Here is a 17,642-nt window from a genome sequence, read left to right as displayed (position 1 = left end):
TTGTGACCATCGTCCGGGGTAGGGTATAAGAGGCAGCGGTGGTGCCAGGATTTCCCCGACAGGGTGGCTAAGGTCCCTGGTAGGGGGGGGGGGGCTAAGGTTCCCTTCAATTCGGGCATTCCTGCTCCTCCTTCCCCCCTTCTGATAGGAGGGGTGCTTACTTTTGAAAAATTAAGACAATTATATATATTACAATTAGAAACAGTGTTTACCGTAATCACTTTCAACTATGTACAAATCACAATGAATAAATAATTAAATTCATAAATGAGCAAAAGTTAAGCATGAATAAGTAGTATATTAGCAATAATCACAAGTTTTTCTGTGATAGTGTCATTTTCACAATTTATATTTATATTTATGTTTTTTTGTGTGTTTCTATTCAAGTTACTGGAATTTACCATTTTGGATGTTATGGTCCACATGATATGATATGAGTCACTGCACCACTGAATAATGCTTATCATTCCATCTTTTCTCTTCTGTGTGATTACAAATATTGATAACAACTAGAGAGGAATCTCGACGCAACTTTGCGTTCTGGTTTAACATCGAATCTGTTGTGTATATACCGTGATAATCGTTATTTATTGGTGCGTTACATTCACAACGCTAATGTCAGGGAGGCTACTGACGACATAAGAGTAAATATATAAAAGTACATGGGTTTTAGGTCTTGTTAAAGACGAGCCGCCATCTCACACGACTTTATATTGACATGTACCACTGGTAATCACAACTCAGTACATGAACTAAAGTGGCGCAGGTGCTTGTGCTCAGAGAGCATGACAAGCCCCCGTGCATGTATACACCTGGGTGGAGAGGAGTACGTGTATATGGCAAGCCATGTGGGACAAACACCGCATAATATATCAGCGTATTAATTGGAATTTATACGCGTATTAATTGGAATATATACGCGTATTATTAGCCAATCATATGGCTTAAATATTTCCGCATATTAATTCGAATATATAAACGTATTAATTCGAATATATACACGTATTAATTCGAATATATTCACGTATTAAATGGAATACATTTGGGGATTAAATCCAATTTATTTTTCTTCGGTCAGCTTGGCTTCGGTCAGCTTGCGAGTCTATAAGCCTTCATGGCTTCTTTCGCGAGTTCCTGCTTGCGGGAAGATCACATATACATACATACATACATACATACATACATACATACATACATACATACATACATACATACATACATACAATTTATGCACGGATTAATTCGAATGTACACGAATACACATTTCCGCTCTTGCTGTGTACATATATCAACGATAAATATTTTGGCGGGCTCGCGAGATCGCTTCAAAAAGCGAAACACATGTACAACACATGTATATTCCAATTAATACGCGTATATATTCGAATTAATACGCGGATATATTATGCGGTGTTTGTCCCACATGGCTTGCCATATACGTAAGCGAGATAAAGTGTCTTGTCGGGTACACAACGTATAAGTAGTGATTTACAAGGATCGAACCCATGACATGTACACCTTTAGCCGCTGTACACTCGCCCCTACATTTTGCAGTTTGCAATGAGAAAAGCTGCGCATTTCAGACTTATTATCCCCCAATATTTAGTGTACACAAAGGTAGACGCATATAATATGGCAGACAATCCAATCAGCAAGTAGAGAAAATGGTTTCTCTTCAACTTTATTACCACTCCAACGCCCCTGAAATGAACGTCTTGAGTTTTAATTAAATGGAAATGACTTTATCATATACACTAGTTATCCAAGTAACCAAGTGTAATTTGCAAAAAAAAGTACACTTCGACAGGATATGTCTATCTTAAACGCTTAGGCTACACAAAACACTGGACTGTATAATCGTGTATTTGATTTTCCTTGTTATACGAAAAATACGTAGCGCTCAAAGAACTCGGGACTCGGACAAGACAGTCCTGGAATTGGAATAGGACAGGGAGGACTCTGACTTAGACTAGGGGAACTCGACTACAACACTGCCAGGTAGTATACATTTAGTATAAACGTGGGCGCCAGCTGATTATTAACGCTGACCTACAGGCACTCATTGTATTAATGTCATTCAGAACAGTATAACATTCAATATTCATTAAAATATATATAAATTTAATTTAGAAAAATTATTAATAACATTTGATTAATTTCCGGACTATTTGAAAGACATCAAACAAACCTTAGGCTATAACAAGGCCTACGCTAGAATACTGGTCATTTAATAAAACTCAACGGTAGTGTTTTCATTCCAATGTAGTCATGTCCAGGGGCGTATCCAGGGGGGGGCGCAACAGGCGCGCGCCCCCCTATTGGCCGTCACCAAAAAAAAAAAAGTTTAGCCAAAAAAAAAAAAAAAAAAAAAAAAACTGATGACGACCTTTATGTGAGATGTCGGTGATCGCTCACCCCCCCCCTCCCGTATGCTTTATTTTTTGTTTGCCAAAAAAAGGTTCTGGCGAAGTTCGGCGGCATAATAGTTTTAGAAACATAGATGGTAATTGTGTTTGTATTATCACTATAAACACTAAATGACATGCCAGCCATACTAAATTGTGCATTTTGTGTCCATATTTACTGGAAATGTTGCTTATTATTAAGGTCGAAAAATGGATCACATATGGCCATGGGCGGCGATCCTGGGTGGAGGGGGGATATATCCCCCCATGAAAATGGGTGGAGGGGATGTAATGCACCATATCCCCCCCCCCCCACCAAATGCCAGGAATAAGAATATTTTCATGCCTACATTTATGCATCTTCGTTAATGTACGGCTCTTTTTTAGCTTCATTTCTCGCCTACCATAAACGCAGCGCGATCTTTTCAAATAAAGCGTCTTTATAAAGCAAAAATAGTTGACTGTAGGCTTCATTGGCCCTATAACAACAAAATGTATTATTGCGCCCACGGTATTGATATAGTACATATATGCACCCTCACAGTATTCATATAGGCCCTATAGTAGGCCTACACACGTACATGTTCCCTCGAACAGCTGAGAATCTCATGTAACCAGGGTAATGCTTAATACACGTTTCACCTGGATGCCCTAGCAATCGGTACCTAGGAATGTAACTATGTGTAATTGTGTATTGCATGTGTATAGGCCTATAATAGCCTGCATGAGGCCATTTTCTTCATCGAATAATATAACAGAGCTCTCGAACATTCTAACGTTGCGCCTGAAACAAGATTGACAGGGGCAATTTTCCCAAAATAACACCCGAAATTAAAAAAAAAGTATTTTGGATCCTGGTTATGAGATATTTCAGACATGACATCCCTATTTTAAAGTTGGGTATATGCCGCTTGGAAACCTCGGGAAGTGCCGTTTCCGGCCATCTAGAGGGTTTGTTAATCCCAAAATTTTCTTGTACGCTTCGCGCCAACTCATGGTGGCGCTACGCTTAGATAGTCAACAAGGTCATATACCCCCCCCCCACTCGAAAGTACGGATCGCCGCCCATGCATATGACACCATTTTGCATTTCAGCCCTTCTTTGAAAGCAAAAATTGTACACCCCTCCCCTTAGACCCATCCCCCAGGACGGCGATCATTCATGCCTGGCGCCCCCCCTATTGGAAAATCCTGGATACGCCCCTGATGTCGTTGGTGATTTGGAAATATTGTAAACGAAAACGTTATACAGCATATCATACTTCTATATTTAACCGCTAACTCAGGGTAGTATTATTTGAAACAATTTTAGAGCAATCACTTTATAATCGAAACATCTTGTAATTTATCACAATTTTTATTAAAAAATACCGGGTTGATTAATAAATTCATGTGTCTGATTATATCTCGTTTTATATATATCTTTGTGATTCTGTCGGAAGAAGCTATGGTTAAATTAATTTAACGAACCCTAATTAAAGAAGCAATATAAAAACAGAAAATAAGTTATATTACTTTCAATAGGAGACTTTATAGGAGACTCCCTTTCCCATTGTATACAATTGGTGATAAAACAAAGAAATATATAAAAAACAAAGAGAGGTTTATTCATGACAGTATACTCTACATATTTTTACATGGACAGTCATGCGCACATGCATTGTTTATTATGTTATAATCTTTATATAATTCTTTTTTCTATAGACCTAAAATATAACTATTGTTGGCGTGTAACGCTCACACCCTTTTAAATTTCATAGTCTTGCCGCCATGTAGGGAAATTTGTCTCTCCACAGAAACGACCACACCTTCAATAACTTTGTACACACGCACTCCTCCCCACCCCACCCCGGCCCGAGGCACGGGAGAAGGGTGGTAGAGGGTTACCTCTCCAGTTATAGTTTTAGTTGTCAAAAGGCCTCCTAAAATTACGTATAATTACCTCGCAGGCCACAGCTTCGGGGTTTCTGCCTGCCAATTTTATACGTACCGTTACTATTTAGATTTTTTGGCCAAAAAGAATGTCAAATTTGTATTTTAATTACACCGCTGAGCCCTCTTTCTGGGCCTCTGATGCCCACTAAGACACATTACCCCCGGGATAGCGAAAGAGGGTATAAAAGGTGACGGCCCTTACTTGAAAACCGCTCATTGTATGCCGTTGCAACGATTATTTGTTTGCCAAAAAGGCCTCTCAAAATAACATTGAAATTAATTACTCTGGGTCCAATTTCTGGATCCCGCAACAACATCGAGCCTTCTGGGTTAACGGAAGAGGGATATAGACTAAATAGAGGGTGTGCCCCTCTACTGAAAAAAACCCTCATTGTATACCTTTACAACGAAGATTTTTTGGCTAAAAGTGCCTCTCAAAATCGCATTGTCACCCCGCTGGGTCCACTAATCTGGGCCCTCTGACGCCCACTAAGACAAATTATTCTCGGGGTAGCGGAAGAAGTGTAGTGTCTGAGGGCCCTTTTACTTCGCATGTTATACTTACGTTCTAATGTTATACGTTTCTTTACTGTTTAGATTTAGATTTGTTTGCCAAAAAAGAATTACAAAATTCGCATTTAATAACCCCACTTGGCCCTTGTTCTGAGCCCTCTCACGCCCGGGTAGTAACAGTAATCCTATTTAAAACTCGAAAGCACCCATGTTATTGCGTTACAATGTTAATGTCTTATTCTAAAATTGTCTTTAAATAGCATTTATAAACCCCGATGTCCCACATTCTGGGTCCGCTGAAGCCCGCTACAACAATACGCCACGGGCAGCTGAAAATATTCATTAGCCTAGAGAGTGACCCCCCCCCCTCTATTCGAAGACACCATGCGTTCCCATGTTATTGCGTTATAATATTGCTTTGCAAAAAGTTTATCGAAATCGCATTTAATTACTCAGCTGGGCTCACTTTCTGTGATACCAGAAGAGGGGTAGTAGAAAGTGTCCCATCTATCCGAATCCTCCCCTTCCCCCCTCCCCCTGTTATCACGTTACAATATTTCTATGTTTGCCATAAAGGGGTCTCAAAATCTCAATCGTTAAACCTCTGTGGCCTCTACAGTTTCAAAGACGTTTCAATTCTGGCACTTATAAACTACCGTAGTCTTTTATTAGTCGCTAAAAATGCATGTTGTGCGCTGTTACACTTGATATCATATTTAGGCAAATGCGGGGATACCCTCCTCTGCTTAAAAAAGCAAGCACAACTGTGTTATCCGCCGCTAAATATCGGTGAGCTGTAATTCATGTCAATTCATATTGTTTCCACAAAATGTGAGCTAACCTGGTGTATCAAATGCTTCTGTGTGTGAAAATAAAATATATTTTGACTAAAAGATCAGGATTTCGTCGAAACCCCGCAACTATAACGTAGACACCCTTTGCGCGAGTCATTGTTTAGGATATACCGAAGATGGCGCGAGTGACCTTGAAATCGTTTTATCAGCTTTCTGTGTTTGTAAATTTCTGTGTTCCGGAATCATGCAAGACAAATAATCCAGTGTCATACTCGACAACAAGAAGGAAAGCGTAACGTTGTGCCATTTTGTCTGCTTCAAGAGTATGGAGAAAAATTTCCATAAATTAGTTCTTCGTTTAGAATCTTGCATGGTGTATCCCACAGTATGCTTAGGCCTAACCTTGGGCGTGGGCTGCTGTAGCACTAGGAGGAATGTAACGCAGTCTTGTGAGGACCTAGCCTTGTTTTAAACTCTTCATTTGGTTTTAAACCTTAGCTGGTTTTTCCACTTGGCTCATATTTTGTATCAGAAACACTGCTTGTAGCGTCTGATGACAAATTTAATTTGTTATCATATAAGCACTGATGCTGTTTAGATTTATACTGCTCTCCATCTGCAGTATGAACATCAGCCAGCTTGCAAACTACACCTATGTAATGTATGTAAAGGCAAGTAACTGCTGGGAGGGGTTTCCCTCTGGTAATATAGTTTCTGGTTGGGTCTCATGGTTAAAGTCTTTGCTGGAAAGTATCAAGATTGAGACTAATGTATATTTCATATTCTGATTTATTCTGATCTTTGCAGAGGCAGTAATTGAAGAATGAGTTTGTCTTTGAGAGGAGGTGGAAGGCTGGCCTTATTTCCTAAGGCCCTCACTACTTGTTCAGCAAATGTAAGTCTCTTATGATACTGTTAATGCAGTGGTAGGCTGGCTTAGTGATCCAGTCAGCAGTGCTGGGGCCTTCAGCCAAACAGTTTATCTGGTTCCTCGGACGAATCTATCTCCTTTATGACCAGGAGGAAATTACTACTTTTTTAACCTCGACCTAGCAGTGCCGGTTAACGGATAACAAGCCGGTATGCCAGTCTGTTGTAATCCATTGTCATCTCAGGGCATTCCTCTTATAACTTCCTGTTCGGGTATTTACACAAACGTCACAATACAGGAATGGACAAAAAGGGCTCCAGTGGACTTTTTAAGCTGGATAAAGTTATATTCCTTTCATGCAGAAATGCCACCTTCTATAGTCTTACATACATAATATCCTTTATATACTTGAAATTAAAAAAACATAACAAATAGTAAAGAAACGATTATTCTACTGTCTTTGATCCAGCTAATGCCTATTCCTTTGGAAACTTCCAGCAGGGACCTTGATTTCCTAGTAAAAAAGTGTTAAATCTTACATTATGATTGGTTTATAGCAAAGATTCTCAATGGTATAGCCAACTAAAGATTTCAATCTAGCCTGTGAAAAAGAAATGAAATTGACCTAAAGTCTGTTTCAGCACCCTGAGGCTTCTTGCACTCGGTGTAAGTATTGTTTTGAATCCTTGTGCCCTTTTACTCCTACCATGGTGTTTCTCTGGCATTTGTAGAGAATTGAGAAGCCCTGCTTTATGGCCACAGGATTGCTTTAGATTGACATCTTGAGCTTAACCAGCTTTCAATGATATAGATGTGGAGGTAGACTATATCTCAAGTTTTAGTAATTGTCTATTAGAAACTGCACTAGGATAGGATGTATGATTACCATAAACAATACTCACAAAGTTATCAAGAAGAATTATGGTATTGGTTGCTTGTGATCATTTATCACCATCATATATGTTGATTTTTCACAATTTATGAATAAAGATATAATTTATGAAACATGGACTCATATTAAATGTTACTGAATTAGATTAAAATACCAGAGACTCAAACAAGTTGAATTTGAGAAAACTTTCATATCATCACAAAAGAATATTATATTGTAACCATCCTAGAAATGATTAACATCAGCCTTCATATGAACATTAGGGTGATGATCACATTTCAGCATTCAATTTATACTTTTTTGCTACCAACAGGCATCCGCCTATGCTTTGTGCATCTCAAAAAATGACGTCAAACCTAGAATTTGTGACAAGGAGTTCCATGCATTCAAGAACTGCATGAAAGAAGCAGTGAGTTGACCGATAGTAATTACTATTTGACTTGTGTCGATGGATATAAGGTTGGAAAGAAGGAGGAGGGCGGGGGGTTTTTGGTCTCGATGATAATCGTAACCTTTGCATTCATGTGTGTGTGCCCGTGTATGACGCCCAGCTTGAAAACAGGACATCTGAAGAAGGGAAGGTCAGACCAACTTCATATTTGATGTGTAGAAGTGTCACATTGAGTAAAAGAAGCCTATTGTATTTGGTGGAGGGCAAAAGTCATTTGGGGTCATCAGCGGTCAAATTGTGAAAACCTTTAAAACATGATATCTCAATATTGGAAGCTTGCACAGATAACACTTGGTATGAAGGTGTATAACATTAAGTACCAGAAGCCTATTGTTTTTTTTTGGAGGTCAAAGGTCATTTGGGGTCACCAGGGGTCAAATTGAGAAAACCATGTTAACACGATATCTCAAGAAGGTAAGCTTGGGCAGATCTCATATTTATTTTGTATATTTTATGATGTATATTATTATGTTTATTGAGTGCAAGAAGCCTATAGTTTTTGGTGGAGGTTAAATGGCATTTGGGGTCACCAGGGGTCAAATTGTGAAAACATTGTAAGCATGATATCTCAATATTGGAAGCTTGGGCAGAACTCATACTTTGGTATGAAGGTGTATTACATTGAGTAAAAGAAGCCTATTGATTTTGGTGATCAAAGGTGATTTGAAGTCAACAAACGCCAAACTTTTACTTCACTCCCCTCTTACCTGTCTCTCTACACTAACACACCATCCTAAACATAATATTGCAAGGGAAGCTTGGACAGATTGCATATTTGGTATGTAATTGTACCACATTTGAGCACATGAAGCCTAATGTTGTGGGTGGAGGTCAATGGTCATTCGATTTCAAATTGTGAAACCATGTTTTACACAATTTTTCAACAAGGACAGATGTCATATTTAGTATGTTGATGTATCACATTTAGTACAGGAAGCCTGTTGTTGAGGTCAATGGTCATTTCAGGACAGCCTATGTCATTGTGAATTTATTGTTTGTCACATCACACTGGCTTTCACTGTATTACTAAGATCAAGTATGTTGTACACCCTCACTATACATTTCCTCAGATTCGTGAAGAAACATTGCTCATGTTAAGTCATTGAAACCACAATGCATTTTTGTTTTCTTGTTTTTTACCCAAGACAAGTTTGTTCGATGTATGTGGTCATTACTTCTGAAAATCTGATCTTAAAGGAATGAGATTGAAACAAGGTAAATGACGTGCAACCTCTCTATGTTTCCGTTACAGATGAAGAAACTGAAAAGGTGACCGATACCTCTGATGACATCAGGTTGAAGGCCAGCCTCTGCTACCAATCTCTTTGGTTTCACCATTGTCATCAATCTCTTTGGTTTCACCATTGTCATCCAGTTGGTGGAGAGGATATACTGTGTATGGATTGTGCACTTGAGGAGTTCACATTAATGTTTCCCAAGCCCCTTTGGCAAGTTCTCTCTACAGTGAAGTGTCATAAAAAGTAATTCCAAATGCACCAAATGCAAGTGCTTGTATATTTGGTATTTCTTCTGTTGCATTTTGTAGTCTTAACTACTCACCAACTTAGCTTTCAAATTAGATTTCAAAATTTTCAGACCAAAAATCTTGGAACAAGGACAAAGGAGGGAGATTTGGGTAAGATCTAACTAAATTTGCTCCACATCTCTAATGCAAATTAACAAGTGGCCCATCTTTGATTTAAAAATTTGTTGAGAGCTCCAATTTTATAGGGAGATGATCACATCACAAGTGAGAGATTTCCCCAGAAACTTGGAGAGTTGGCATGTCCAAGTTTAGAATGGAAGAAGATTGTAAATATTTCAGGTTCTGCGAGCATCATTGAGTGATAAAACATCAATGTTCCCCGATTCTCAGACTTTAAAAGATCCCAAAGACTTGTTCATCAATACAGTTTGTTTCCCCCGAGGTAATTAAAATTCTAGATGCTATGAATATTCATTTTGCTGGTTTATTTGAGCTACCATTAGTGTCTACTAGTAGAACCAGAACTGGAAGAACTAGAGGGTTGATGTGGAGATTGGTTTTAAATCTGAAAGATACATTCTCATGTAACAGTGTCTCAAGGAAGCTAATGCCAGCACATCTCCTCTCACAGGAGGAGGACTATAGTGAATGCAATTAGACCGGTGCTGTGGCCGAGTGGATAAAGACGGTGGCAATTGAAGCCATAAGGCTTAGCAATCGGGAGGTTTCGGGTTGGATACCCAGCCGGGTCATAGTAAGGTTGGTGTTTCATCCAAGAGCAATCTTCGGTTTCTTATCTGAAATGACTTTCTAAATTGAACAAATTCCAAATTTGATTTGAAAAATGTTGAATTGGAAGCCACTCGACGTGTAAGTTGTAATCCTTAAGCCCATTTGTGGTCGCTTATGTGTCGTAAAAATAACTACTGATTATTATTTATGATTAATGCAGGGAGAGTACAAGAGTTTGGTGAACCTGTCTAGTCAAGGTATCAGTTTGAGTTAACTACATGTTGTGCAGACTCTATAATGGATTTTTTTAGGGTAAGAAAGTAGGGGTTGGGGGGGTGGGGGGCTACCCTGACCGGGTAGAAACCATTATCGGTAATAGGTATATTTGGTGACCTCCTGTGACTGTATTTTTCTGTCTCTCAGTTCTGTAATTATCTTAAGCTTTTGTACATCCTAAGCATCTGGTTATGTCACTGCCATGGATTTGTTGCTAAAGTTACTGTGCTTCTACTTCCTGTACCTCTGATTACTGATGTTTGTCAGATCACAATTCATATACAAATGTATGTTAAAGGCATTGAAGACTCGCCCCAAACTGTGTGCCGTCCTGTGAAAAAGTTAACTTTCCGTTTATTTCAAGTGAAATTTTCTCTTGTCGCTACAAAATGCAGACAGTAATGAAACGTGATACCTTGTTATCTTTAGCTGGACCTGAGGTTTCCATCGCTGTATCGTTTGTACACTGTGACGTGGGTATTGACCGCAGCTGTATGTACTGACTGTACACTAAGTGTCTAATTACCGACGGTAGCAAGCTGTGTGTGTATTTTCTGGGATCGATGGTGGTATCTAACACTATTTTTACACCTCATACGAAACTAGGTCAGATTACCGGCATTAGGCTTTTCTTTTTGCGCGAGTCTTCACACACTTTACCTAGAAACTCATAGTACAATATTCAATATATATATTATGCTAGCTATCTTAATATTGAAAAATATTGTCAGAAATGAATACTATGCTCATGAAACTTCGCAACTTGTTTTCTGTTTTTCTGTAATTCCTCATTTGATGTGTCCCATTTTCGGAGACGAACAGTCCAGGTAGGGGTGGGGGGGTGTCATACCCCTCAGTGAAAATCAAAAGTCTGTCCCAAAACTGATGCTAACTCCATCCCAAAATTGGAGCAGAATTCAGCGTCATCTTACACCCAGGAAAGTTTGAGAAATAAACAAGAGCTTAGTGGAATATTAAAGTGTTGTAAGACATTACCCAATATCCTCATATTTATGCCCACACATACCAGCTGGTAACCAACAACTGTATTCCAAGTTTGGACACAATCTGACTTAAGATTGTGGAGTTATTGCAATTTTAAACTTTTGGCCCCTCCCAAAATAATTGAGCCTGATAAAAATATTTGCTTAAATGGTCCCAAACATATTTGGCCCAAAAACATAGTGGTTCATTAAGTGCGCCAAAAACAATAGGGCCCACATTCTCACTATAATACATCTACAGAGCAAGTATGACGAATACCCATCACTCTGTTGTTGAGTTATCTCGGACCAAAGTAACTGTCACAGACGCACACACACACACGAAACTGACTGCATAGGTTCCTTTGCTTTAAGCCTTGTAATTCCTTGCCATACAAATTTTTCCAAATTCAAAGTAACTATCTAATGTAGAGCAAGTGAGTAAAATTTGTCCAAGAATTTAGTGAAAACACCAGAAAAGGATGGTAGCAATCCCTTGTGGGCATCAACCACAATTTATAATCCTAAATGAAAGAACAGTCTTCCTATGTGATATATAGACACATTTTACCAATTTTGAGCCTGCAAATCCCATTCATAGTTGTTGAGAGTTACATACATGACATTGTTTATACACTGAAATATTTTGAGAAAATGGCCCAAGTTTTCCACCACCGTAACCTGTTGACACCTTGAAACTCAGAGGGTGAAAACTGATAGGTTGTTTAAGAGCACATTAAAGCAAGAGTATGAACTCTGAAGTAGATCTCATCACCAGGGTATGTTTTGTTGAAGACCTATAGAGCCCTTTCACAGAACTGAACTTGACCAAACTATGTTCACGAAAAGCAAATCATAGCATTGGAGAATTCACAGATTAAGTGTACCTTTAATTTTGGAGTTTAAAAGGTTTTCAGACTTTGATGCCTGTTGACCCCATGTGACCTTTGACCATTATCAATTCCAATGAGATTCTTGCACTCACCAAATGACCACTGAACGCACAGAAACAATAGGCTTCTTGTACTCAATGAGGGATCCACACACTTAGTATGAAGTCAATCCACCATTAACTTTTTGAGGTATCGTGATTACAAGCAAGAGTCACATACACACACCATCGCGTATATTCCTTTTGCTTCGGGCAAGGAATAAAAACCAGAATGCAAATATGCATTGTTGTTTTCTATGATGTAACAAGCAGTTTTCTTCATGAATCTGACGTAATGTATAGTGAGGGTGCACATGTTTACAAGGCTTTCACGATTTGACCTGTTCCCATATGACCTTTGACTTCCACCAAAATCAAAAGGCTTCCAATATTGGGATGTCATGTTTACAATGTTTTCACAATTTGACCTCTGACGACTACAAATGACCTTCGACCTCCACCAACAACAATGGGCTTCTTTAACTCAATGTGGTACTTCTATACACTAAATTATAGGTGCCCAAGCTTCCAGTATTGAGATATATTTACAAGGTTTTCACAATTTGACCCCTGGTGACCCTAAATGACCTCCACCAAAAACAATAGGCTTCTTTTACACAATGTGGTACCCCTACACACCAAATATGAGGTCTGCCCATGATTCCCTTCTTGAGATATCGTGTTTACAAGGTTTTCACAATTTCACCCCTGGTGACCCCGAATGACCTTTGACCTCCACCAAAAACAATAAACGTCTTGTAATCAATGTGGTATTTCTACACACTAAATATGAAGTTGGTCCGACCTTCCCTTCTTGAAATATCGTGTTTACAAGGTTTTCACAATTTCACCCCGGAGGATTCAATCTGGATGTAAATCATGGTTGATGAGAACTACCTCAATATCAGTCAATTACCAGTTTATTCCCTCACTACTGGTGGGTCCAAGTTAACAGAGTACCTCAATATCAGTCAATTACCAGTTTATTCCCTCACTACTGGTGGGTCCAAGTTAACAGAGTACCTCAATATCAGTCAATTACCAGTTCTTTCTCTCAATACTGGTGGGTCGAAGTTAACAGAGTACCTCAATATCAGTCAATTACCAGTTCTTTCTCTCACTACTGGTGGGTCGAAGTTAACAGAGTACCTCAATATCAGTCAATTACCAGTTCTTTCTCTCACTACTGGTGGGTCCAAGTTAACAGTACCTCAATATCAGTCAATTACCAGTTCTTTCTCTCACTACTGGTGGGTCCAAGTTAACAGAGTACCTCAATATCAGTCAATTACCAGTTCTTTCTCTCACTACTGGTGGGTCCAAGTTAACAGAGTACCTCAATATCAGTCAATTACCAGTTCTTTCTCTCACTACTGGTGGGTCCAAGTTAACAGTACCTCAATATCAGTCAATTTCCAGTTCTTTCTCTCACTACTGGTTGGTCCAAGTTAACAGAGTACCTCAATATCAGTCAATTACCAGTTTATTCAATAATACTGGTCGGTCCATGTTCACAGAATGTCATGCATCATACTTTAGTGATACCATCAAAACCTGGTTCTCTACATTAGACACACAAGTGATATCAATTTCCAATTCATATTATTTCCCTTTATTTGAAGGTTTCTCCTAATGTTGCAATTTACTCAATTCCTTCATGTCAATACAGGCATACATTACAAATACGAACCATATGATTTCAAATGATTCACCTCTACAGAACCAAGCAGCTACTGAAATGGTGTTACAAATTAGCTGAACAATACATATATTCCATAAGATTACTGGCAAATCCGGTGCGATCTGACATTTTCTAGAAAAATTGTCATCATTGTCAACGAAAGACATCGAGATTGTGCTGGCTCTAGTGCAGACATGATTTGAATACCAGTATTCAGAATTAAAACAGTTGTGAGTAGAATTCAAAATGCAGCCTCTGATGATCAGACAAGGCTAGGAGACCTATAAATCAGGATTAAGAAAAACATGTTTGTCAGAATTGAAAGTATTCTGTCAAATATTTACAATGATGCATCTTTTACATAGGAATCAGTGTAAAGTGGAAAAAGAAAAGGAATTAAAATTAGATTGCAGTAACTAAAAGCAAAGCAATTGCAAATATCAATAAATAAAATAGAAATCTGAGTATCTGCTCTTGGAGAGAAATCTTTAGGGGTCACTTGAAATATACATGAACCTGACAAAAAATTGCCCATGTTATTGGATGGTTAAACTTGTGAAAGAAATTTGTTGGTAGGGTGGAGGTTAGACCAAGCACCCTTGTAAATACCAACAGTTACTCTACCAAACATAACCATCCAGGCCTTTAGATGGTAGCAATTATATGAACAACATCTCTGCTAACAATATCAGTGGGAAGCCACACTACATTGCATGCTGTATTTCATTCCATGTTATAACTGGTGAAACTGCCAATGGATAACTTCATCTTGAATAGCTTATGTGGCACATCAATGATTCATTAGTCAATAGTTTAAGCAGATCATAAAACACTACTGCAACAAAATATCTTCACTTAGTAATAATAATTTGCAAATAGCAATCAACCTCAATTTATAAAACAATTCAACCCATTTGTAAAATATGAAATTTGAAGATTTCATTGGCATTACATGATACTAAGAGCTAACTGTACAGTTAACCGGTATTTAAGCTTTATAGAGAGAAGCTGCAAGAGTATGAGATAATTAGTATGTACTCATCTAAACCTACTAATAGGATTAACTTAAAATTGAATTCAATCAGACTTTCTGTGATTGTTGGACAAACTCTCAGAATTGTTGTGATTATAACTGCCATTCATTTCACTGGTGGTCGAGGAAGGCTTTGTCCGTTTTTTGCCAGGAAGAAAGATGATTGCCAAAAAAGCCAAAATATGCAGGAACCAGTAAAAGGAGCTGTGAAAACAAAACATGATTAGTTAAAACTTAACTGAAATTCAATTTATGGAACATGAGAGCAAGTATACAAAGTAGCAGTAACCCTCGATCCAGGTTTACTTCTCCCCAAACCTCAAACTGAAGACCAATCACTTTGCTATGTATTGCATATGTAGTTTATGTTGTAGATTTAAATGAGGGTACAGCACTTGAGATAATGGTACCAAGGGATGTGGAGCTTTATTTTTGCTCTATGAAATAATACCATAGTTGAAATTAAAGGAATGCAATAACTAACAGCAATACCATAAACAAACAGCACTCATATAACTAACAATTATTCTATAAGATTTACACTCTCGACATGGAAACTATGTGATCTCTGGTGTAGTGGGTAATGTAGCTGTATGATATGCTACTATGTGATCTCTTGTGTAGTGGGTACTGTAGCTGTATGATATGCTACTATGTGATCTCTTGTGTAGTAGGTATTGTAGCTGTATGATATGCTACTATGTGGTCTCTTGTGTAGTAGGTACTGTAGCTGTATGATATGCGAGTATGTGATCTCTTGTGTAGTGGGTACTGTAGCTGTATGATATGCTACTATGTGGTCTCTTGTGTAGTAGGTACTGTAGCTGTATGATATGCTAGTATGTGATCTCTTGTGTAGTGGGTACTGTAGCTGTATGATATGCTACTATGTGATCTCTTGTGTAGTAGGTATTGTAGCTGTATGATATGCTACTATGTGGTCTCTTGTGTAGTAGGTACTGTAGCTGTATGATATGCTAGTATGTGATCTCTTGTGTAGTAGGTATTGTAGCTGTATGATATGCTACTATGTGATCTCTGGTGTAGTGTGTAATGTAGCTGTATGATATGCTACTATGTGATCTCTGGTGTAGTGGGTACTGTAGCTGTATGATATGCTACTATGTGATCTCTGGTGTAGTGGGTAATGTAGCTGTATGATATGCTACTATGTGATCTCTTGTGTAGTGGGAACTGTAGCTGTATGATATGCTACTATGTGATCTCTGGTGTAGTGGGTAATGTAGCTGTATGATATGCTACTATGTGATCTCTTGTGTAGTGGGTACTGTAGCTGTATGATATGCTACTATGTGATCTCTTGTGTAGTAGGTATTGTAGCTGTATGATATGCTACTATGTGGTCTCTTGTGTAGTAGGTACTGTAGCTGTATGATATGCTAGTATGTGATCTCTTGTGTAGTGGGTACTGTAGCTGTATGATATGCTAGTATGTGATCTCTGGTGTAGTGGGTAATGTAGCTGTATGATATGCTACTATGTGATCTCTGGTGTAGTGGGTACTGTAGCTGTATGATATGCTACTATGTGATCTCTTGTGTAGTGGGTACTGTAGCTGTATGATATGCTACTATGTGATCTCTTGTGTAGTAGGTATTGTAGCTGTATGATATGCTACTATGTGGTCTCTTGTGTAGTAGGTACTGTAGCTATATGATATGCTACTATGTGATCTCTTGTGTAGTGGGTAATGTAGCTGTATGATATGCTACTATGTGATCTCTTGTGTAGTGGGTACTGTAGCTGTATGATATGCTACTATGTGATCTCTTGTGTAGTGGGTACTATAGCTGTATGATATGCTACTATGTGATCTCTTGTGTAATGGGTACTGTAGCTGTATGATATGCTACTATGTGATCTCTTGTGTAGTAGGTACTATAGCTGTATGATATGCTACTATGTGATCTCTTGTGTAGTAGGTACTGTAGCTGTATGATATGCTACTATGAGATCTCTTGTGTAGTGGGTACTGTAGCTGTATGATATGCTACTATGTGATCTCTTGTGTAGTAGGTACTGTAGCTGTATGATATGCTACTATGTGATCTCTTGTGTAGTGGGTACTGTAGCTGTATGATATGCTACTATGTGATCTCTTGTGTAGTAGGTACTATAGCTGTATGATATGCTAGTATGTGATCTCTTGTGTAGTAGGTACTGTAGCTGTATGATATGCTACTATGTGATCTCTTGTGTAGTGGGTACTGTAGCTGTATGATATGCTACTATGTGATCTCTTGTGTAGTGGGTAATGTAGCTGTATGATATGCTAGTATGTGATCTCTTGTGTAGTGGGTACTGTAGCTGTATGATATGCTACTATGTGATCTCTTGTGTAGTAGGTACTATAGCTGTATGATATGCTAGTATGTGATCTCTTGTGTAGTGGGTACTGTAGCTGTATGATATGCTACTATGTGATCTCTTGTGTAGTGGGTAATGTAGCTGTATGATATGCTACTATGTGATCTCTTGTGTAGTGGGTACTGTAGCTGTATGATATGCTACTATGTGATCTCTTGTGTAGTAGGTACTGTAGCTGTATGATATGCTACTATGTGATCTCTGGTGTAGTAGGTATTGTAGCTGTATGATATGCTACTATGTGATCTCTGGTGTAGTGTGTAATGTAGCT

At 38.5% G+C, this 17,642-nt stretch overlaps 1 protein-coding gene across 2 annotated transcripts in view; it reads right to left on the bottom strand.

Moving 5' to 3' along the window:
- Positions 1–13,858: 13,858 nt before the first annotated feature.
- LOC139985191 (lysophospholipid acyltransferase 2-like) overlaps positions 13,859–17,642 on the bottom strand; it is a 17,998-nt gene continuing 14,214 nt past the window's right edge. For both annotated transcript variants that reach the window (XM_071999452.1, XM_071999451.1), the window contains one exon: positions 13,859–15,187. In XM_071999452.1, coding sequence (XP_071855553.1) covers positions 15,028–15,187 — 160 coding nt within the window. In that variant the 3' untranslated portion in view covers positions 13,859–15,027. The remainder of the gene's footprint in view (positions 15,188–17,642) is intronic.

This window comes from Apostichopus japonicus, chromosome 17, assembly GCF_037975245.1.
Source record: "Apostichopus japonicus isolate 1M-3 chromosome 17, ASM3797524v1, whole genome shotgun sequence".
Classification (NCBI taxonomy): Eukaryota; Metazoa; Echinodermata; class Holothuroidea; order Aspidochirotida; family Stichopodidae; genus Apostichopus; species Apostichopus japonicus.
This window is presented reverse-complemented; position numbering and strand designations above follow the sequence as displayed.